This window comes from Scyliorhinus canicula, chromosome 3 (genome assembly GCF_902713615.1).
Source record: "Scyliorhinus canicula chromosome 3, sScyCan1.1, whole genome shotgun sequence".
NCBI lineage: Eukaryota > Metazoa > Chordata > Chondrichthyes > Carcharhiniformes > Scyliorhinidae > Scyliorhinus > Scyliorhinus canicula.
Window position 1 is genome coordinate 219364378 of NC_052148.1, and position 23852 is coordinate 219388229.

Here is a 23852-nt window from a genome sequence, read left to right on the forward strand (position 1 = left end):
CTACAGTAAACAGATTTTAAATAAAACATTCCATGCATTCTGGTTCATCTTCCTGTATGCCATCACTGTTTTGTGAGCATCTGTGTCACATAATTATTTAAATGTAATAAATGTAACATTGTCTTTCTTCCCCCCATCCAAGTGTTTTCTCCAAGATTGTAGCCTTGCTTTGCTGATTATGGGCGAGACCGAGAAAGCAATGAGTGAGACAGCGCGCACTGAATCCAGCAGCCAAAAGAAGGAAAAAGAGAAAAAGAAACGGTCGAGGGTCAACAAGGTGCTTTCTGAGATTAAAAAACAGGTTGAATTTTGGTTTGGTGATGTGAACCTCCACAAAGACCGATTCCTCCAGGAACAGATTCAGAAATCCAGAGACGGATGTGAGTGATACATCTCTTGATATTTACCATCAGTTTAAATTTATGAATCTTTAACTTGTCAATGTTCTGTCCTCATTATTTTACTAAACTCCCCAGATGTTGACATTTCCGTGCTGACCTCATTCAACAAAATGAAAAAACTCACCACGGATGTAAAGTTAATAGCAAGGGCACTGAGAAACTCTGATGCCATTGAGGTGAGATTGAACACTTTCATTTACATGTTATTATTAAAGGCTAACTCCAACCTGATGTCGTCTGTGAAAGCTGTGCGCCACTAACTATTGAAATGAAAAATGAAATGAAAATTGCTTATTATCACAAGTAGGCTTCAATGAAGTTACTGTGAAAAGCCCCTAGTCGCCACATTCCAGCGCCTATTCAGGGAGGCTGTACGGGAATTGAACCGTGCTGCTGGCCTGCCTTGGTCTGCTTTAAAAGCCAGCGATTTAGTCCAGTGTGTTAAACCAGCCCCTATGACTTTTAGTTTTAAAATTAAAGTACCCAATTCTTTTTTTTCCAATTAAGGGGTAATTTAGCGTGGCCAATTCACCTATCCTGCACATCTTTGGGTCGTGGGGGTGAGACCCACTCAAACACGGGGAGAATGTGCAATCTCCACACAGACAGTGACATGGGGCCGGGATCAAACCCGGGTCCTTGATGCCGTGAGGTAGCAGTGCTAACCACTGCTCACTAACTATTGACTTCCATTTATATGAACAACTTGAATTTGAGCTTTTCACAGGGGGAAAAAAGTACCTCAAAGTGCATTAGAGGGGACTGCGTGTGCTGGAAAGAAAAATTAGGAATTGTGATAGAAAGATTGGCTGAAAAGATAGATTTTGAGACAGAAGGAGGGGTTACAGGCTAAAGCAGCGAGCAGAGATGGGATGGTGTCCAAGGATTAAGAGACAAAAATTTGAATTTGGTGAGTTGAAGGATACAGAGCCAATATTAAGTAAGGACACATTAATGGACATTTATGATTAGGTATGGCGAACATTGTTTGAAACCGCTAGCTTTTCTTCAAATCGTACATGGTTTTTTTTTTAACATCCATCTTGGCCATGTTCATTGATAGCATCCTCCCCGTGTGTGCGTGGGTTTCCTCCGGGTGCTCCGGTTTCCTCCCACAGTCCAAAGATGTGCGGGTTAGGTGGATTGGCCATGCTAAATTGCCCGTAGTGTCCTGAAAAGTAAGGTTACGGGGGGCGGGGGGGGGGGGGGGGGGGGGGGGGGGTGTTGGGTTACGGGTATAGGGTGGATACGTGGGTTTGAGTAGGGTGATCATTGCTCGGCACAACATCGAGGGCCGAAGGGCCTGTTCTGTGCTGTACTGTTCTATGTTCTATCTCTGATGGTGAAGGGCTTCCTCACTGTTTGCACTAAAATGTTAACCTATATCAAGGACTCGAATAGGTTTCATGATGAAGCACTAGAAAGGAGAAACAAGCTAAAAGACAAACAACACTAGAACAAAGGGAAGCTCAGAAGTAAGACCGTATATAAATGCACATGGTGTGGTAAATTGGATTATCCAGCTGGAGGCACAGGTTGTCACATTGACCGATGATATTAGTTATAGTTACAAGTATGACAGGTGATGCCCTGTTGCTTCACGGCGCCGAGGTCCCAGGTTCGAATCCTGGCTCTGGGTCACTGTCCGTGTGGAGTTTGCACATTCTCCCCGTGTTTGCGTGGGTTTCGCCCCCACAACCCAAAGATGTGCAGGCTAGGTGGATTGGCCATGCTAAATTGCCCCTTAATTGGAAAAAATTAATTGGGTACTCTTAAAAAAAAAATTTAAGTATGATAGGTGATATAGTTACTATAACAAAACCTTGGCTCAAACATGTCGGGGATTGAGGGTTTAATATTCATGGTGGATATGTGGCAGTATTGACCGAAGAAACCATTACAGTACTGTAGAAGGGTGAGGTAACTGAGGGATGAATTTGGTTAGAAATCAGGAACAATAGTTGCTCGATGTATACCACCTACCGAAAATTAGCAGGAAGGAGACAGAAGAAAATTACAGAACCATGCTAGAATTCTAGTGCCATGATAACAGTGGGGCAGCACGGTTAGCACTACTGTCTCACAGCGCCAGGGACCCAGATTCAATTCCGGCCTTGGGTGACTGCCTGTGTGGAGATTGCACTTTCTCCACGTGGGTTTACTCCAGGTGCTCCACTTTTCTCCCAGTCCAAAGATGTGCAGAATGAATTGGTCATGCTAAGTTACCCCTTAAGGTGTGCAGGTTCGGTGGCATTACAGGGATGGGGTGGGGGAGTGGGCCTAGGTAGGGTGTTCTTTCATGGCATTGGTGCAGACACAATGGGCCGAATGGTCTCCTGAACTGTAGGGATTGTATGGTTCTAACACTGGGCTTGATAATCTCCCAGTCTATGAGGATGATCAATATATAACACTGGGCTTGATAATCTCCCAGTCTATGAGGATGATCAATATCAACGGAAAAATGTTGAGTGAATTTCCTAAAATGGTTACCACAGAACTTTCTGAATGTGATTATAGGTCAACCAGAAAGAAAAGATCCGTTTGGGGGGGGGGGGTTAGGGAACAGTGAGCACAATATCGCCAGGTTTAAAGTAGTCGCAGAACTTGACTAGGGAATCTCCAACAAGAACCTCTTCACGCAGTTGGGAAAGTGAACAAAATGTCAGTTGCATCCTTGCTTTAAAATACAAAATGGTGTAGGTTCAAGGCCAACACGGGAGGAGGTAATTTGGCCCGTTCTGCATGCATCTCCTGGGTAAAGCAATCCATTACACTCTATAATCCTGTAAATGTTTTCCCTTCAAGTATATATTTGAAAGTTATTACTGAATATGCTTGCATCCTCTGGTGCTTTTGTCAATTATTGTCAATTACATTTATTAGCCCATACGTTTTAAAGTGCCAATTTACTCCCCCCCCCCCCCCCCCCCCCCACCCCATTTATCGTTTTTAAAAATGTTCCCCTCTGCCAGCCTGTAACTGACTTTTTCCCTTTATTGGGATGTCACATTTGCAGCAGCCAGTCCCCTTTGGAATTGGAAGGCCAGAGCCTCTAAAATGTCCACCCTTACTTAGCATTTCATGGTATTTGCTCAATGACCTTGTATTTCATGGTACTTCGTGGTGTTTATTTTCACCTTGAATTGTGATTGCTAATCAGGGCAAGAATGGAAAATGTTTTCTCACCAACAGAAGCTTGCTAATTCAACTTGTAATTTTAAAAATTGGCAAATTCAGAATGTTACATTGCAGGTATGTTATATTGCATTACGGCAATATATCCCCATTTAATGGTGTTTTTAAGTAAAATGCTTTTTAAATATTCCCTTCAGCTGAACGTAGAAGGAACAAAGTTAAGGCGACGTATGGCCTTGGGTGTTCAGCCACAAGATGTTGATGATCGTACAGTTTATGTGGTAAGTATGAGGGACGTGAAATATTTTTTATAATTTGCGCTCAGTTGAAGGAACCTTAGAAAGCCATATTTCCTGTCAGAATCGTTTTATGAAAATATATACAGGCCTGACATCTTCTCGGATGGTTGGATTTGAGAGAATATCAGAGCTGCTTTCCGCTTTGAGGGGGAGAGCTGATTTGGTGGTGGTTCCATTTGAGGATCGCCAGACCTCAGCCAAGGGGCAAGATTGATAGTTATTCACATTCACGAATAACCACTGCTGGTACAGGAATTAAAGCCGCGCTGTTTGCCTTGCATCAAACTTAACTGTCCTCTCCGAGGCCGTTGTGAAACTCGGCCGAGTTCACGACGGCCTTCCTGATTTATCGCGGGAGCGGAGAATTCCGCCCCCAGTCTCTCCCCAGGAACATTGCTGCTCCTGGTGAATCTCTGGGCTGCTGCTCTCTCCTCCTCTTTAACACCTCAGTTGCAGCATTCAGGCAAGCTAAATCGACCCCAAAGAGAATAATTGTAGTTTTTAGTTACTCAGCTTCCCACAATCACTGCCAGGATTTGACCAGACATAATACCCACCACCATGTGGTTGGGGATACAGTAATGGTTGTGAGCTGTTAAACCTGCCCTTTACATCCCCATTTCAAGGAATGGAATCATAGTGTGTATTGCTCAACAGGGGGCCAGCTGCACTGTTTGCAACACTTATCCATCCCATTTATATGCACATGTTTTTAATATTTTGCATTGTGGTACAAACCTACTTGACGGAAATTATATGTAATTAATTATGATGTCCCATTAACTGGACAGGAATTTAAAAATTGGTAAAAGGGAATTCCTGAAACTGTCTTGATATGTAAATTACAATTGGTGGAAGTGCCATTTGAATTTACATTTAAAAAATTCACCGATAATGCCAGCCTGGTTGACTTTAGTGGGCCAGGGTTGAACCTAGGTCCTTGGTGCTGTACGGGATCAGTGCAAAGTACCATCAGTGCCACAGCATCACCCTACCGATTCATAGTTGCTGATGGCACTCCTCAATTGTACAGATCAGTACCTGGGTTGCAGCAGACCCTTCAACACAGTAAACTGCACGCTAAATAAATCAAATATGATTTGTCCATGTTTAGGAGTTGCTGCCCAGAAATGTTTCACATGGTTGGATAGACAGAGTATTCAGTAAATGTGGTAACGTGGTCTACGTCAGCATTCCTCGTTACAAAACAACTGGGGACCCAAAAGGATTTGCCTTTGTGGAATTTGAAACTACATCAGGAGCCCAAAAAGCCATTGAGGTAAGGATTAAAAATGTGGCCTTTTTAATTTGAACTGCAGACCCTCCAATGCCCATCCCAATACACAATAACCCTTGCATCCAAGATACAAATGTCCTAAAATAAAATGTGTGGTGGGCCCTTTACTCTGGGGGATATTGGTGGTTAAGATTGGTTGAGTGGTTTGGCTGAATGACAAAAGCCTCATGAGCATCCTCATATTCATAGCTACACCTCACCAGCACCCCCTACAGGAAATTCCATTCAGCAGTTTTGACTTTATTCTGGAACCTTTCATGACCCTTCAGTGAGCATGTCCATAGAATTTGCATTTGATGCGTTGCCCATGTTAACAAGTGCTGCTGACATCCCTGCAATAATTGCATTTTTAAATCAGCTAAGAATTAAAATCGTGCAAAAATGGTTGCAAGACCTTGGGCCAGGCAGTATCTGATGCCTTTTTCTCAGATGCACAAGATAAAATGTAAAAGATTAAAGAGGAAACCAAAAGTAGCAAAAACATATTTTTATTAACATAAAAAGTATATCCAAGTCATGTATTTTTTGTTCTCCCAAGACGTTAAATAATCCTCCAGAAGATGCACCACGAAAGCCTGGAGTTTTTCCCAAAACCGTAAAAAGCAAACCAGTTCCAGTGTTGAATACCAGCGACTGCAATATTGGTACGTAGCTGTACATTCAATAGCTTGGTGAATTCTTTGTGGGCTAGAGAGTTGCAAGTAAAACAGTTTTATCCCTTTTAGATAAAGGTGCTGATGAGAAGAAAAAAAAGAAGAAAAAGAAACCTCGAAAATCTGAAAACTGTACAGCTGCAGAGCCAATGGAACAGTCTCACACAAAAAGTACCGATAGCCTAGAAAAAGGAAAGGGGAGCAGGATAATGTCAGACTGTTCAGAAACTGATGTGCCAGATCTATGCAGAAATAAATCAAAAGGCGAAACACGGAAAAGAGAAAAAACAGAAGAGACCAGTCGGAGGAAACGGAAGAGAGCCAGTCCTGGAAAACTGGAAGAAGGGTCCTCTGCAAAAGTGAGAAAAATTAGTGACCGAGAAAAAGAGAAGACAGATAGTGAAAAAGATATCAAAGGTATTGGAAATTTCAACGCTCTCTTCAGGTTAACCATATAGTCCCAAGTCCATTCAATTTAACTAACCCTTCCAGAATTAAAGTAAACCTAATTTCCAGTGTTTACTTTTTAAGATGTTTCAACGGAAGATGAGCGTGGTTCTGGAGATAAGAAGGACGAGTCCCTATCAAAAGGCAAGAGAAAACGGAAAAAAAAACACAAAGATAGGCACAAGGTGGAAGAGGAGGTCATTCCTCTGCGAGTATTATCCAAGTAAGTGGAATATTGCTGATCTAAGGGGGAAGTGGTGGAGTGGTGCCGCTGTTATGTAGTCATAAGAACCATTGATTGTCCCTCCTCCCTCCTTGTTGCACTAAGTGCCCAAATTATTTTTTTCAATTAAGGGGCAATTTAGCGTGGCCAATCCACCTACCCTCAACGTTCTGAGAGTTGTGGGGGTGATAGCGACGCAGAAATGCGCCACACAGCAGTTGTGATATTTGATCGTGTGAGGCTAGATCAAGCAGACTTCCTTGCCCTGAAGGGCATTAGTTGGGCTTCATAGCAATGTCACCTTTTAAATTCAAATTCTGAAAACTGGCATGGCAAGATTTGAACCAAAAATAAAATCTGAAACACCACATACTGGCAGCATCCATTGAGTGTGTATCCGCAGTATTGTTACGACAAGATCCTAGTCCAAGTCTCTGGATTAGTGGTAATATAGTGCACTAAATTACGGTGCCATTAATTTCCACATGACACGCCTCAAGTCATTGAAATAGTTTGTACATTTCGAAACACCAATATGAAGCACTTACTTAAAAAAGTTAACAGCAAGTTTTCCATTTTGGTGCTTCAAAACTACATCATCCTCTTGTTCCATTTGATGTTCTCAAAGGAAGTTGTACCGTTGAGCAGTAGAAATCCCAACAAGCGAGCACTTACTTCAATGAGAGCAAGTTCTCACATGTTAGAGGCTCCACTTCACAATTCCATTGGAAAAGACAAAATCAAAATAGAGCACACTTGAAAACGGCTGCAAACATCACAAATGTGGTTTTAATTCAATCTTCTAAAAAGGCATGCTAAGAATTACAGTATTTTGAACAATTGAGCAGGAAGGCGATGATGGAAGTTTTGCTTCTTATCAATGCAAATTGTGTGTCGAGAAATCCCAACATAAAAGCACTTACTTTAGAAATTTAACAGAAAGTGCATACATGTTAGGAGTTCTTGCCACAGATATTCCTCCCAATTATTTGCAATCTTGGTGTCAGGGCTTGGATCACTCTGCAATCTCGGGATTCCATGATGGAACTGGAAAGGAACTAATGAGTGTCAAAGTTTACAAATCTCCACATTTTATTAAGATATTTATTTATTAAGTTACTGAGCTATTTATTAAGTTAATAGTGGTGTTTCTGTACAGTAGAAATCCCAACATGAGAGCACTTACTTGAACTTGAGAGAAGGCAAGTACTCACATGTTAGAGGCTCCATAAACAGTCATGAAGCATTTAAAACAAAATCTTGCAACCTTGGGATATCCCAGAATAGTCACTGAAACAGTCTTGCAAAGATCCGAGTGAGACAATGGTCCAATTGAATTTGTTTTGCGGTGTTAATTGAAGGCCAGGATACCAGAGACTTCCTGAAGTGTCATTGGATTTTTTTACAGCCACCCAAGCAGCATTGGCGATAAAACCTTTATGGGTAGTTGATGGCTGCAGTTCTGCATTAGAAATCCCAATATGATAAGCACTTATTTTATATAATACACAGCAAGTGCTTCCATACTAGGATCTCTAAAAACAACAAAATCGGATTATTGATGCTGGATTCTGTTTCCTTATGAAATACTGAATGCACCAGTTAAAATTTTCAGCCAACTTCCCTGGTTTCTTAATAGGGGCCACGCTTTGCAATCAATTACATTCTGCAAAACCAGAGGCTACGTTATGACAAGCCCAAAAGTTAAGTGAAATTGGCCTATGTTGTAGAACCTTGCAATATACAGCTGCTTTAACCAAACAGTACTGCTTACAAACAGGTAGTCTCCTATTGAGCAGAACACTGGCTTCTGACTTTGTATGTTAAACCTGTTAGCTAGAGATTCCAACATGTGAGTACTTACTAATAAAACTTGACAGCAAGCTTCACTTGTTGGAGTAACTAGCAACAGGTACAATAAAACATGTCAGCAGAAACATTGAGCCTCAAGGACACACAAGTACTAATTTCCAGGGCAAGACACAAATTGGGATTCAGTCATTAAGATTTTAATGAGCTGAGGGATTCCACCCTTTTTATACAATACATAATGTGTATGTAATTACAAGACATGCATTGTGAGCAGCCTCCATGATGGTACTGGACAGTACATCACCATTGCTGAAGTGCAATACCAATGTAAAAAAACAGCATTGCACAATCGCAGTGGTGGTACACTGTAGCTGCTATCTTTACGATTCCTTTAAAAAAACTTGTGTCTTTTCTCTTGCTCTAGTGCCTCTAACACAGAAGCACTTCCTTGCAATTACAGAAACAAGTTTCTATGTTAAAAGCATTAGAGTAGACCTTCCCAATGTGGCACCCGTTTTATTTTGTATGAACCATTTTTCGTTTACCTTTTCATTACAAACCCAGCACTTGCAGACGTTTCCTAACAACTTGGTAGCTTAAATACCAGAGTAGCCCTTTCAAGACGGTTCAAAAAAACATTTTAAAAATATCACTGGCAGAGAATGAAGTATCCACGACCACTTCAACATAAAAGCACTTACTGAAGTATATCACAGAAAGGCTTCAATGTTGACGTAACAGGGGACACATTTCACAACTGATAATTGCAGTAGAGAAAAAACCTTTCTATGTTGAAAGCAAACCCAACTTAATACTAGAAGTTACAAAGGTAAAGAATTAGAATCGTTAACAGCCAAAATTTGTATACTTGCACTCAAAAGTCATCCTTGTTTCAAATGCTCCTTGTTTCAAATGCTCCTGCCTTCTCATCTCTGCTGCAGCTAAATGATTCTCTGCTCTCACTTGCTGATATTTATATTTCTTCCAGGTAAAGTGATTTTAATGAGGCACCTTTTCTAAAGGGGATGAACATTTGAATTTCTATTGTTTCGGAGATGTATCTAAACCTGTTTGCCTCAGTGGGTGGTGCCGGCATGTTAACAAGCTGTAAATGGCAGCATTTGGGGCCATCACCAGTAGGCTGACTGTTCTTAATTCAGTATTTGCTTTTGTTTAATGGTATTAAGATAGTCTGCACAATGATGTATTAACACACAATTTTTTTCTAGACAATGTGGCTCTGCTGGATATTGTTCTGAACATTTGCAGTTAATTATTGAAAGCAGGGAGATGTTTTGAGTTTGAGGATTCACTTGTAATCTTTTTAAAGTGAAAACCTTAAACATTTCTGAGGAGAAATCTTTTGAACAGCTTTTAAAATGAATAAATTGGGATGAAACCTGTTTGTGCTGTCCTGATATTTTATGAATTGAAACCTTGATCAAACTGATTCCTTTATAGAAATTAGAAAATTGACAACGTTAGTTATTAGCATTACAGTTAAAGTTATTGAGTACAGTTGTAGCTTTTAAGGTTTGTTGTATTGTGCATATGGTTTTACATTTTTTTTAACAAAAATATACTTCATTCATAAAATATCTGAAAGAGCATTACTAATATTTTTAAATGGCCATTGCACAGAGTGCAATAATATTCAGGTTCTCTGCATACATCATGTTGCACTCTGAGGTGCTTCAATACAGTCAAAGAAACATTCCAGTCATTTCAAAATGGGCATTTCAAATGGTACAACGGTATTTAAGTTATCTACATAGATCCAGTTGCATTCTGAGGTGCTTCCATACAATTGTGATAGGTGTAATATTCAATTTGTACATTCAATGTAAGTCATACATTGGGCAGCACAAGTGGATAGCACTGTGGCTTCACAGCATCAGGGTCCCAGGTTCGATTCCCTGCTGGGTCACTGTCTGTGCGGAGTCTGTACTTTCTCCCGGTGTCTGCGTGGGTTTCCTCCGGGTGTTTTGGTTTCCTCCAACAGTCCAAAGACGTGCAGGTTAGGTGGATTGGCCATGATAAATTGCCCTTAGTGTCCAAAAAGGTTAGATGGGGTTATTGGGTTACGGGGATAGGATGGAAGTGAGCCCTTAAGTGGGTCGGTGCAGATTCGATGGGCCGAATAGCTGTATGTTCTATGTTTTTTAGTCCAAGGGGTTCTATACAATTCCCAGCCCCTCTGTGCAATATGTCTGAAAGGTCTTTGACAGTAACCCTCCCCCATTGTGCCTCTGCTGCGACTGCCCCAAGATTCAGTGCACCACTCAGCCCGTAGTCCTGGGCTTTGGAAGTGCCAGTCTGCACAACTTGGTCAGGAACAACTCTTTGCACTGGAAGACCAATAATTTTGGGGCAGACCAAAGAGCATCTTTCATCAGGTTGATGATCCTCCATCAGCAATTGATGTTTGTCTCGGTGTGCGTTGCTGGGAACAGCCCGTAGGTCACAAGAGTCCTGCATCATGGAGCCGCTCGGGACAAACCTCGACAAAAACCACCTCATCTCTCTCCAGACTTTCTTTGCAAAGACACATTCCACAAGGAAGTCTGCAACTGTCTCTGGGGCGAGACTCTGGGCGTGTAGAAATTATTTGATGGGGCCTTTCTCACCACCAACTAAACTAGGTCTTGGTGCTTGTTTGAAAGTTCTGGTGAAGAGGCAGTCTCCCAAATTACCTTGACAGTCCACCATCTCCTTTTCCCAAAGGGCTTGTAGAATGTTACGTGCAGACCACTGCTTGAAGGTTTTGTGGTCAAAGGGATTTATAGGATTATAGAATGCCTACGGTGCAGAATGGGGTCATTCAGTCTATCAGATCTGCACCGAGCCTACGAAAGAGTATCCTACCTCGTCCCACAACCCATCTTACCATTGGGCACTAAGGAACAATTTAGCATGGCCAATCCACCTAACCTTCACATCTTTAGACTGTGGGAGAAAACCGGAGCACCCGGAGGAAACCCACGCAGACACTTGGGGAGAATGTGCGAACGCTACATAGACAGTCACCCGAGGTCAAAATTGAACCTGCGTCCCTTGCTAACCACTGTGCCACCGTGCCCCTCTTTTTTTTTTAGAGCAACCCGCCTAGGCCTAGGCCCAATCCCTCGCCCTCTCCCTGTAACCCCACCTGGCCTTTGGCTACTAAGGGGCAATTTAGCACGTCCAGTCCACCTAACCTGCACATCTTTAGACTGTGGGAGGAAACAGGAGCATCCCGGAGGAAACCCACGCAGACACGGGGCAAACATGCAAATTCCACATAGGCAGTGACCCAAGTCCGGAATCAAACACGGGTCCCTGGCGCTGAGGCAGCAGTGCTAACCACTGTGCCGCACAGTTTCTCTGCATTAAATTTTCGATGAAGGACATGTGGTAGGGCACAATCTAACAACTTGGCAGCATGGCCAGATCCATTCAGTGAATGTTTAGTTCAGATGATGCAGTGAGGAAGAGTGAGATCTATGAACCAACTCCACGCATTTAAGTTGTTTAAACCATGTGATTCTTTGGTCTGGAATTGAGAAACTGGGGTTTTAGCAATCTAATGTAAAGTGTGAGGACTGGACATTGTAATACAGATTACAGAAGCATCAAATGTAATGGCACCTTAATGTCAAAAACAATCAGGGCTGGTGGCCCATGGTTTTCATCTACTTTTTCTCTCCCACCACCACCATCTTCTCTGTGGTGCATGGATGGGTATCTTCCATTACTTCACTAAGTGGGTATATAACTGCAGTTCATTTGACTGCAGAAGTATCACAGCTGAGCTAAATTCTATTCTCCCCTCGAATTCATATTCACATAGCTCCCCTCCCCCGCAGTGGTGACTACATTGGGAGAGCTCCTTATCCAAACTCGTGTGGAAGCTAATTCTTATATCCATTCCCCTGTCCCAACAGAAATCATTGACATAAACCTGGACTAAAATTCAACCCGGGAATCTGCAGGTTCATTTTTTTTTTAATCATTAAATTTTCAATTTTTGACAACACAACTAGTTTTCAGTAGGAGCAAATAACATGCATTCAAAATGTGGAATTCAGGTTGCTGCATTTCAAGAAACGTAGATGAATTAAAAATATGCGAACAATGTGTCAGTGATGAATAGCAAAAACAAGGGCACTCCATTGTACTGATGAATCCAAAAACTAATTTTGGATGTGATTCTTTTTTCATAATTTTGCCCAATTTTTTGTGGGCAGCACGGTAAACACAAGTGATTAGCACTGTGGCTTCACAGCGCCAGGGTCCCAGGTTCAATTCCCTGCTGGGTCACTGTCTGTGCGGAGTCTGCCCGTTCTCCCCATGTCTGCGTGGATTTCCTCCGGGTGCCCCGGTTTCCTCCCACAGTCCAAAGACATGCAGGTTAGGTGGATTGGCCAGTATAAATGGCAACGGTGGGATGAGTATTCCACAGTGAAAGCCTCGCCTCTTGACCCCCCTGGAAGCCAATATTGTCTATAAGGACTGTTAGGTGTTTGATTAAATACCCTCCACTTGTACAGGTAGATGCACCTGCAACAAAACTCCAAGTTCAATGCCATCCTGGACAAATATTCACCTGAGGCAGGAGCAGTGCTCTGAAAACTTTAATCTGGTGTAAGACTTCTTACTATCCTGGACAAAACCAATTGGTAATCCATTCTCTACCTTTAACATGCACTCTTGTCACCACCAGAATACCATGGTCAGGAGTGCATTCTATCCCACAGTATGCACTACAGCAAGTTGCCGAAGTTTCTTCAACAGCAACTGACATACCTGTGACTTTTACCAGTCCAAAGGACAAGAACAGTGGGTGCATGGGAAAACCAACATTTGCATGTCATTTGCCATCTTGACTTGGACCATGTGTTGCTGTGTTCTTTTTCATTGCTGGGTTAATTTCTGAGACCTTTTGTCACACTGACTGCAGCAGTTCAGGAAGATGGCTCATCACCATTATATCATGGACAGCTAAGGATTGGCTATGAATGGCAGCTTTGCCATATCCTGCGAATTATCTCAATAGAAAATAAAGAAACGTTCATTGCCTTGTATCATTTGGTGTTGCTTCTGCCTCAGGATTAGAAAAATTTGGGTTCAAGCCCCATTGAGCTCACGTATCTAAATTGCATTTTCATTTTCATATCCGTTTTATTCTTTCATGGGATGCGGGTGTTGCTGACAAGGACATAATTTATTGTCCATCCCTATTTTCCTTTGAAGTGAGTGGCTTGCTGGACCATTTCAGAGGCAAGTGCTGCGGATCAGGAGTCACATAGAGGCCAGACCAGGCAACAACAGCAGATTTCCTTCTCTAAGGAACATTAGCGAACCAAATCATTTTTTACAAGAACCGATTAGGGTTTTAAGATCATTTATTACTGAGACTAGCATTATATTCCATATTTGTTCACTGACCTTAAACTCCACAGCTGCCATCTTGGGATTTAAATCCTGATACACAGATAGAATTTTTTTTTCAGTATCATAGAATTTACAGTGTAGAAGGAGGCCATTCGGCCCATCGAGTCTGCACTGGCTCTTGGAAAGAGCTCCCCACCCAAGGTCAATACCTCCACCCTATCCCCATAACCCAGTAACCCCACCCAACTCTAAGGGCAATTTTGGACCCTAAGGGCAATTTATCATGGCCAATCCACCTAACCTGCACATCTTTGGACTGTGGGATGAAACCGGAGCACCCGGAGGAAACCCACGCACACACGGGGAGGATGTGCAGACTCCCCACAGACAGTGACCCAAGCCGGAATCGAACCTGGGACCCTGGAGCTGTGACGCAATTGTGCTATCCACAATGCTACCGTGCTGCCCTAATTATGATTAGCCTGTGCCTCTGGATTACTCGTCTAATGATATGGCCACTATGCTAACGTCTCTCCTTAATAAGTATATTCTGCTGAGATATCGAATCAGTGTCCCCCATTATCCTGTTGATGCTCCTGTTGCCATTAATGATTGTTTGGGGCGATTTGGAGACAGGCAAGGCGTTCTGGTGGCCTGCCCCATATTTCAATAAATTCTACTGAGGCTATTTTTAACTCGTTATTGATCTTGTTTCTGGGTTGTCGAATGACTGAAAAATGACTGCTGTGTTTTCCTGTATGATGGAAGCCACTGAACTCAGTGACTCAAGCAAAATATCCTCAGTTAGCTTTGTGATCATAGCACTTTTTGCGGTGCAGCAGGAGGCCATTTGGCCCATCGTGTCTGCTCCGGCTCTCCGAACAAGCATTGTGGTTGAGTGCCATTCCCCTCTCTTTTCCCCATGTCCCTGACGTGGCATTTCTATTAATGAAGATCAATAGTTATCTCGGTATCACACTTTGAAACATTACAATTGTTCTTATTTGTGATGTTTTCTTTGCTTGTGCGAAACCTTATTTCAAAATGAATTCTCAAATATGTATGTGATGGGAAGCCTTCCAATTGGCAAATGTTCTGTGACTTGACAAAATCCTTCACATGTTAAGCCCAGGCAAGATTGCAGTAATTTGCACAAGTTTGCAATATCCCATGGACATGAAAGCAAAGAAAAGTGGCTATGGTTAAGGATTGCCAAATACCCAGTTTTAAAAGGTTTTTGACAGTATGTCATATCAAAATAACTCTAGTTAATCGGTCACCAAGCATCTGTTTTTGTTTAAAGTGGAAATCAGTTTTATATTTTCCTATGTCACCTCTTAGTTAACTTGTTTTCTGTTTTTCGGTAGTTTTTACCAATTAGCAAAGAAGTGGTTTGAACTTGACTCACTTTGTCATTTTCTATTCTCCCCTTTTTCCCTCTTGCATAGAGGAAATGGTGGCAACCCCACTAAGGGGGTGGCAAAGTGGTGGCAACGCCACTCTGCCATCTGTATCCAGCGGCACCAATTTCCAGCCGGACTCTGCCCAGTCAAATAGTCCACCATTGCCCACTCAGATTTCTCCATGGAAACGAAACAAGATTATGAGTGAGAAATTAAATCTACGGCTATCCACCGAGCAGTTCACCAGAGAACGTATCTGGGGATGTTTTTCACACTGAATGTGCCAAGGCTACAAGTAAGGTATCCATCTAATTTTTCTATTGTTTCTTCAGAAAAGAGTGGATGGATTTGAAGCAAGAGTACTTAACGCTGCAGAAATCCAGCATGTCCAGTTTAAAGAAAACTATGCTACAAATCAAACAGCAAAATGACGGCGAGGTTATGGAGGTGACTGACAAAAACAAACAAGAACTTGAAAACAATAAAGGTTGGTTTCTGTGAATGGATCATACAAAAAACATGTGATTATAGAATTTTTAATCATACTTTAAAAGCCTGTAGTGATTATTTGTACATTCTTGAACTTGTTTTCATTCTGGAAAGATAGGAACGCAGAGCTTTGTCTCCAGTTAGCTATTTATGCCTCCGTGTTCCTACATTAGAGCAGTGACTGCACTTCAGAGCTACTTCATTGGGCGTAAAACACTTGAGAGATCCAATGGTCATGAAAATCGTTATATGAATGCAAGTCTTTCTTTCTATTCCATCTATATGAAATTCCCCAGGTTTGCCAATATCTCCTGGGGGGGGGGGGAGAACTGAGTCAAGGCTACGCACTCGCCACAGGGAGGGAAAAATCACAAGAATGGGTAATGCCAGGATGAGGCTAGGCTCGGAGGCAGGAAGGTGTTGGGGTGGGTTAATGTTAAGCTGAGGAGAGGCAGGGAGGCGTTGGGATTGTGTGTGAATTCTTCCCATTGCCATGCCATTTTGCCAGCTGCAGGAGAGTTGGTACATCGACTGCTCGTCGAGAATCCAGCTGAGCCACTTATGTGACCAAGGACGGACCATTTCCCACCTCCCAGCCCAGGACTTGACCGAAATAAAAGCCCACTGGATAAAGTGATCACCTGTGCAGTATATCATGTGCACCGCACAAAGTATGTTATATGTTGAATGTTAAGTATCAGGGCATGGAAGCAAAGACCATTCACAATAGAAATAAGTAATGAATTGATTCAAATCACTAGTAAATACTTGGAGGTGTTAATTAAATTGGAGCATCTTGCTGTGTTTATAATGCAACTGTGCTGCTGCAAGCAGTAGATACCTCTGTCCACTCTACTCAAGGGAGTGCACTTCTGATGGTGAAGCTAAGGAGCTACTGCTGATTGCATTTGAAGAAACCGCCAGTGGAGATGTTTTTTTTTCCAATTACGGGGCAATTAGCACAGTGGTTCGCACTGTTGCTTCACATGCCAGGGTTCCAGGCTCGATTCCCGGCTTCGGTCACTATCTGTCCGGAATTTGCACGTTCTCCCTGTGTCTGCATGGGTTTCCTCCAGGTGCTCCGGTTTCCTCCCACAAGCCCCGAAAGACATGCTCTTTGGTGATTTGGACATTCTGAATTCTCCCTCTGTGTACCTGAACAGGAGCCGGAATGTGGCGAATAGGGGCTTTTCACGGTAACTTCATTGCAGTGTTAATGTAAGTCTACTTGTGACAATAAAGATTATTATTATTATTTAGCGTGGCCAATCCACCTACCCTGATTTCTTTGGGTTTTGGGGGTGAGACCGACACCGGCACAGGGAGAATGTGCAAATTCCACACGGAGAGTGAGCCAGGATTGAACCCGGGTCCTTGCGCCATGAAGCAGTAGTGCTATCCACTGTGCTACTATACCACCCTTAGTGGATAGATCTTGGCCCACCCAGTTAAGGAGGGCTGTTACCAAACAGGTACGATTATGTTCATGTGCAGTGTGCAGCATTGCTAATGAGCAGGACCAGTGGCCTCTGATTGCCAAAGTGACTACAGCTGCAATGTATAAATCTGTTGTAGTAGCAACTGAAAAGCCTTATTCTGGCATTCAAGTGTTAGTCTAAGTTTCCATAATCTTCAGTGTAAATTGAAGGTGCGCATTGCTAATATTTAGGTGTGCAAATTTTTGAAAAAATATAAATTTAGAGTACCCAATTATTTTTTCTCCCAATTAATGGGCAATTAGCATGGCCAATCTACCTAACCTGCACATCTTTGGGTTGTGTGGGTAAGACCCAGACGCAGACATGGGGAGAATGTGCAAACTCCACACAAACAGTGACCCGGGGCCGTGATCGAACCCGGTCCTCAGCGCCATAGGCAGCAGTGCTAACCATTGCACCACGGTGCCGCCCTAAGGTGTTCAAATTTACAACATGTCTCCTGCCAATGCACTATGGCCAAGCAGGATGACCGCCAATACCTGTTTGCGCATGTGCACTAGGTCCTCATGTGCAGAAATCCAATAATGTCACTGCTGGAGCCACCGGCCTGACTCAGAGTGGAAGATGAGGGAAGAATGAGCAGAGGTGGTAGTGTCTAACACTCGCAGCAACCTACAATCCACTTACATTGCTGGCACAGTGAGTCAGAGTTTAGAAACACTGACCAACATTACTGCAGTAAAATACTCCAGTTCAGGAACATTCAGGGCAGCATGGTGGTGCAGTGGTTAGCATTGCTGCCTCACGGCATCGAGGTCCCAGGTTCAATCCCGGCTCTGGGTCACTGTCCGTGTGGAGTTTGCACATTCTCCCCGTGTCTGCGTGGGTTTCGCCCCCACAACCCAAAGATGTGCAGGGTAGATGGATTGGCCACACTAAATTGCCCCTTAATTGGAAAAAATTAATTGGGTTCTCTAAATGTATTTTTTTTTAATGTTCTGTTAAAGACATTCTGTCTTTCTGCTGCAGGCGATTACCACACATGTGCCCTGCTGTACATGGCTGTCGTAATTATAGGGGGCAGTTAACCTGGCCCTGTCATATGTGCATTCATGACGTTGCCAGAAACCACAGCCTTGAATTTAAGTTACAGAGACCAATATCAAACATCTCCATGGGAAATTAACTGGACTAGTTTGTTCCGCAGCAAAGTACAATCATTAACCTCTTTAAACTGAAAATCTCCACTGAAAGCCCAAAAGCATCAGAACAACTTAATTAAAACTGCAGCAGTTGAACTTGTTTGATGACTAATTGCAGCTAATTTAGAAGTTTGGGAATGTGAATGAGGTGCCATTATCTCACCAGACAGTGAGAGAGGCGTTAAGAAAGGTGTTAACTTGAATGGTGATTGTGGTGCAATTTTACAGTTGCTTTTACTGTTGGAATTTTGAACACTGTAGGTCGAATTCTCAAAATTTCATTGGAAATTGTCTCACTATTAGTATTTTGATATTTACATTTATACTTGTTTATGGGGCAGCACGGTGGTGCAGTGAGTTAGCCCTGCTGCCTCATGGCGCCGAGGTCCCAGATTTGCTCCCGGCTCTGGGTTGCTGTCCATGTGGAGTTTGCACATTCTCCCCGTGTCTGCGTGGGTTTCGCCCCCACAACCCAAAGATGTGCAGGTTCGGTGGATTGGCCACGCTAAATTGCCGCTTAATTGGAATAAACGAATTGGGTACTCCAAAATTTTTTTTTTTTGTTGTACTTGTTTATGCTTTGACAAAGTCATCCATACTCGAATATTAGCTCTGTTCTCTCTCCATAGCTACTGCGTTTGTCCAACATTTTCTGTTTTTGTTTCAGATTCCAGCATCCGCAGTAATTTGCTTTTATTATCCTCATGCACTTGGGGAGAGGAGCTTTTCCTACTAAGGAAATAACAGTATTCGCTTTATGATGTCCATCACAACCTTGCTTCAGCAACCTGAGCATATGATTTTAGCTGAAACTTCAATGTATTATTGAAGGGTGTGTTGCCTTGTCAGCTATGCCCTGTTTCAGAAATGGCAGCAAGGCCATTTCTGTCCCAACATAAAATTAAAATACTGCGGATGCTGGAAATCTGACGTTGAACAGAAAATGCTGCAAAAACTATACTGGAGAATCACAGAATCCCTTCAGTGCAGACAGGGGCCATTCAGTCCATCGAGTCTGCACCGACCCTCTGAAAGAGCAGCCTACCTAGGCCATCACATCCAAAGATGTGCGGGTTAGGTGGATTGGCCAGGCTAAATTGCCCGTAGTGTCCTAATTAAAGTAAGGTTAAGGGGGGGGGTTGTTGGGTTACGGGTATAGGGTGGATACGTGGGTTTGAGTAGGGTGATCATGGCTCGGCACAACATTGAGGGCCGAAGGGCCTGTTCTGTGCTGTACTGTTCTATGTTCTTATCCTTGCAACCCCGCCGAACCTACAACACTTTGGACTGTGGGAGGATACCGGAGAGCCCGGAGGAAACCCACGCAGACAGGGAGAGAACGTGCAAACTCCGAACAAACAGTCACTCCAAGCTGAAATTGAACCTGGGTCAGGGCGACACAGTGGTTAGCACTGTCGCCTCATGGCAGCGAGGACCCGGGTATAATCCCAGCTTCGGGTCATTGTCTGCGTGGAGTTTGCACATTCCCCCCATGTCTGCGTGGGTCTCACCCTCACAACCCAAAGAAGTGCAGTATAGGTAGATTGGCTATGTTAAATTGTCCCTTTTTTGGATAAAAATGAATTGGGTACTGAAAATTTTTTTTTTAAGAAGTTGAAGCTGGGTTCCTGGTGCTGTGAGGCAACTGTGTTAACCACTGTGCCACCATGCCATCCCGAAACAGAGTTCCCTTTCTGTCCCTACGGGATGTGTTAAAGATCCCATGTTATTATTTGCAAACCAGCACATAGTTCTGGTAGCCAGTCCAATATATCCCATAACCAACATAGAACCATAGAAACCATTCAGCCCATCGAGTCTGCACTGATCCGCTGAAAGAGCACCCTACCCAGACCCACTCCCTCCATAATCCCACCTGACCTGTGGGACTTCGGACTGTGGGAGGAAACCGGAGCACCCGTAAGAAACCCATCCAGACATGGGCAGAAAATGCAAATGCACACAGATAGTCACCCAAGACCGGAATTCAACCCGTGTCCCTGGTGCTGTGAGGCAGCAGTGCTTCTTACTGGAACCATTTTGAGAAAGATTAACTGACCATTTATCTCATTGCTGTTTGTGGGGACTCGTCATGCGCTGCATGGTCGAATAATAGTTGGTACTATGGCTTCACAGCGCCAGGGTCCCAGGTTCGATTCCCGGCTTGGGTCATTGTCTGTGCAGAGTCTGCACGTTCTCCCCGTGTCTGCGTGAGTTTTCTCTGGGTGCTCCAGTTTCCTCCCACAAGTTCCAAAAGACGTGCTGTTAGGTAATTTGGACATTCTGAATTCTCCGTCTGTGTACCCGAACAGCTGCAGGAATGTGGTTTCTAGGGGCATTTTACAGAAACTTAATTGCAGTGTTAATGTAAGCCTGCTTATGACAATAAAGATTATTATTAAGTTAACTGATATGTTTTCTAATGTTACACAACAGTGGCTATATTTCAAAAATACTTAATGAGCAAAAAACACTAGGTAAACCCTTTGTGTTTTTTAAACAAATTTAGAGTACCCAATTTTTCTTTTTCAATTAAGGTGCAATTTAGCGTGGCCAATCCACCTACACATCTTTGGGTTGTGGGGGTGAGACCCACACAAACACGGGAAGAATGTGCAAACTCTACACGGACAGTGACCCAGGGCTGGGATCGAACCTGGGATCTCGGCGCCGTGATGCAGCAGTGCTAACCAATGTGCTGCCCCTCCTTCCTTCAAGTATATGTTCAATCACAAAAAATAAGATTATAGTTTTGTACATAGAATCATAGAATTTACAGTGCAGATCGAGGCCATTCGGCCCATCGAGTCTGCACCCGCTCCTGGAAAGAGCACCCTACCCAAGGTTAACACCTCCACCCTATCCCCATAACCCAATAACCCCACCCAACACTAAGGGCAATTTATCATGGCCAATCCACCTAACCTGCACATCTTTGGACTGTGGGAGGAAATCGGAGCACCCGGAGGAAACCCACGCACACATAGGGAGGATGTGCAGACTCCACACAGACAGTGACCCAAGCCGGAATCGAACCTGGGACCCTGGAGCTGTGAACCGATTGTGCTATCCACAATGTTACCGTGCTGCCACATAACAGATCATCAGACGTACAGTGAATCATTAATTGCACATTTTGGTTTTTAATCCATGTCAGTGAATGGGTTTGTTTGTGCCACTCTTGCTGATTTTACTTGTTACTTGAAACGTTTCTGCAGTGATGAGTCTAGATTAATTTTGTTTGATCCATTGTTTTTACTCTTAAAAATAAATTAAATAAATTCACAAGACCTAAAGGCACTGCATCGTGTATTGCCAAATGACGCAGCCTAAACTGTCTTTTGGGTTGTTTCCTGGTCTGTGTTGTGCTAACTGGACAGAAGTTGGCTTTGTTGTTTTGGCCTCTTGTCAGCCTGGTTGAGGGAAGGGAGAATCTTGATTTTGATCCCTCTCCAGTGAACCTTGTTGGTCCATACTTGGGATTCCAAAGTGGGGTAAGGTTGGGCTGTGATATCGTTCATGCCAAATAGCTTCCAGACACTGCTGGACTCCTCAGATAATGGCCAGTGTACTGACAGCATCCCGTGCCTTTCATATTGTGCCTCTATAGTATGTCCACAGGACAAATTTGGGAATTTTTTAGTTTGAAAGAAATTCTAATTTTTCATCTTTATGTAATTACAACGTGAACCATTTTGATTCTTTTGAGGAAGTGTTGTGTGAACACAATTTGATAATTAGCAAGCCAAAGGAGGGGAACAAACTTGCCTCCTCCTTGCTCCTTGTTCAAAGGAAAATACCATTGTCTTTCCAATCCCTGTTTGATCTTTAACTGATATCCAAGCAAATGCCCACAATACCAGGTTTACATGTGTACTCATTGAATTTCTGAAAGGATGACGATATTAGCTGTTTTAATTGAAGAGCCTTTTATTTAAAACTTAGTTATTTATCTGTGTATCTTGTAGTGCTCAGTTCCAGCTGCAAAGTCAACAGGAACAAAGCAACATCCCCATGAAATGAATCGAACAATGGCTTTCGATGCTTACACATTAATTTAGTTGCGTTGCAATGCTTACTTTATCCTGCTCGGTAATCTTGCTGCGAGTTTCGTCTGGAACTTGGGGCATACCTTAAGAAACGAAGGATAGGAAATCTGAAACCCGCTTAACTAACATAAATTGGCAAAACTAATCTCTTTATGTTAGATTAAACTGATTCCGATTAGTTTATTTTTTGAACTCCAGACAGGATTATCTGGTTCCAGGATAAACGTGCTCACTTGTTTCATTTACACATCAAGATTTGATAAGAATGTATCAGACAGATTTGAGTGTGCTGTTGTGTACACAACAGGGGGCTATTTGCTTGGTGTTCATGTTAGCAGCAGACTGGGTTTAGGAATATACTCCATCATTCTGAGCTTTATACAGTATATGCAAGATGGCTGGGTTGAAGAGCGGCAAGTGCCTCCAAATGCTCTCGGTGCTGCATTTAGCATGAGATCAGGTGCAATGCTTCTAATGTCCTTTCAGATATTTAGCGAATAAAGTATATTTTTGCAACAACAAAAAGGTCAGGTGTAGCTCCTGTTCTTGGATCCATTATGTCTCGTTTGTGGGGACCATGAATTAGGTTAAATTTGACTTTGATTTGGTTTTGGAGCAAGTAAGATGGATTGAGGACTTGCCCTGTCCACTCAGCGCATTGGCTTTGTTACTCTAAGAAAGGAATAAAATTTAGCTGCATTCACTATGGGCTCCATTGCGGTGTTGATGTAAGCCTACTTGTGACACCGGTAAAGATTATTATTATTAGAGTCATAAATGAGAAGAAATCTGTTATAACGCACCAATTTAAAGCTTCAGTGACACACACTATAAATATGGAAAGAGTTCTGGAGTAGTCAACAACAGGCAGCAGGGTAGCATGGTGGTTAGCATAAATGCTTCACAGCTCCAGGGTCCCAGGTTCGATTCCCGGCTGGGTCACTGTCTGTGTGGAGTCTGCACGTCCTCCCCCTGTGTGCGTGGGTTTCCTCCGGGTGCTCCGGTTTCCTCCCACAGTCCAAAGATGTGCAGGTTAGGTGGATTGGCCATGCTAAATTGCCCGTAGTGTCCTAATAAAAGTAAGGTTAAGGGGGGGTTGTTGGGTTACGGGTATAGGGTGGATACGTGGGTTTGAGTAGGGTGATCATGGCTCGGCACAACATTGAGGGCCGAAGGGCCTGTTCTGTGCTGTACTGTTCTATGTTCTAGGTTGCGTTTATATAATGATTTAATGGTTAGCACTGCTGCCTCATGGCGCCAAGGACCCGGGTTCGATCCGGCTCCGGGGTCTGCGTGGGTTTCACCCCCACCACCCAAAGATGGGCACAATAGGTGGATAGGCCACCCTAAATTGCCCCTTAATTGGAAATAAAAATGAATTGGGTACTCTAAATTTATTTAAAAAAAGATTTAATCAAAGAACATATCCCAAGGTGTTCAACCATGGTGTTGCTAGAAAATACTGACCAGCTAAAGAAAGAGATATTAGCAAGTGTAAGCACAAGCTTGGCCAAAGTGACAACTTTTAAGGAACCTCTTAACGGTGGGGAGCAAGTTTTAAAGTCACAGCGATTGATGGCAGACAAAGGGAGAGTTTGCACAGAGGCTAGATTCTGGGGAAGCAAGA

The 23852-nt window shown here is 43.1% G+C and overlaps 1 protein-coding gene across 2 annotated transcripts in view; it reads left to right on the forward strand.

The window, feature by feature from the left end:
* Positions 1-23852, forward strand: part of larp7 (La ribonucleoprotein 7, transcriptional regulator) — a 45342-nt gene that overhangs the window by 9354 nt on the left and 12136 nt on the right. For both annotated transcript variants that reach the window (XM_038792194.1, XM_038792195.1), the window contains exons 2-9: positions 143-380; positions 477-577; positions 3737-3820; positions 4953-5117; positions 5674-5779; positions 5861-6205; positions 6320-6458; positions 15379-15533. In XM_038792194.1, the coding sequence (XP_038648122.1) occupies positions 179-380; positions 477-577; positions 3737-3820; positions 4953-5117; positions 5674-5779; positions 5861-6205; positions 6320-6458; positions 15379-15533 (1297 nt within the window). In that variant the 5' untranslated portion in view covers positions 143-178. The remainder of the gene's footprint in view (positions 1-142; positions 381-476; positions 578-3736; positions 3821-4952; positions 5118-5673; positions 5780-5860; positions 6206-6319; positions 6459-15378; positions 15534-23852) is intronic.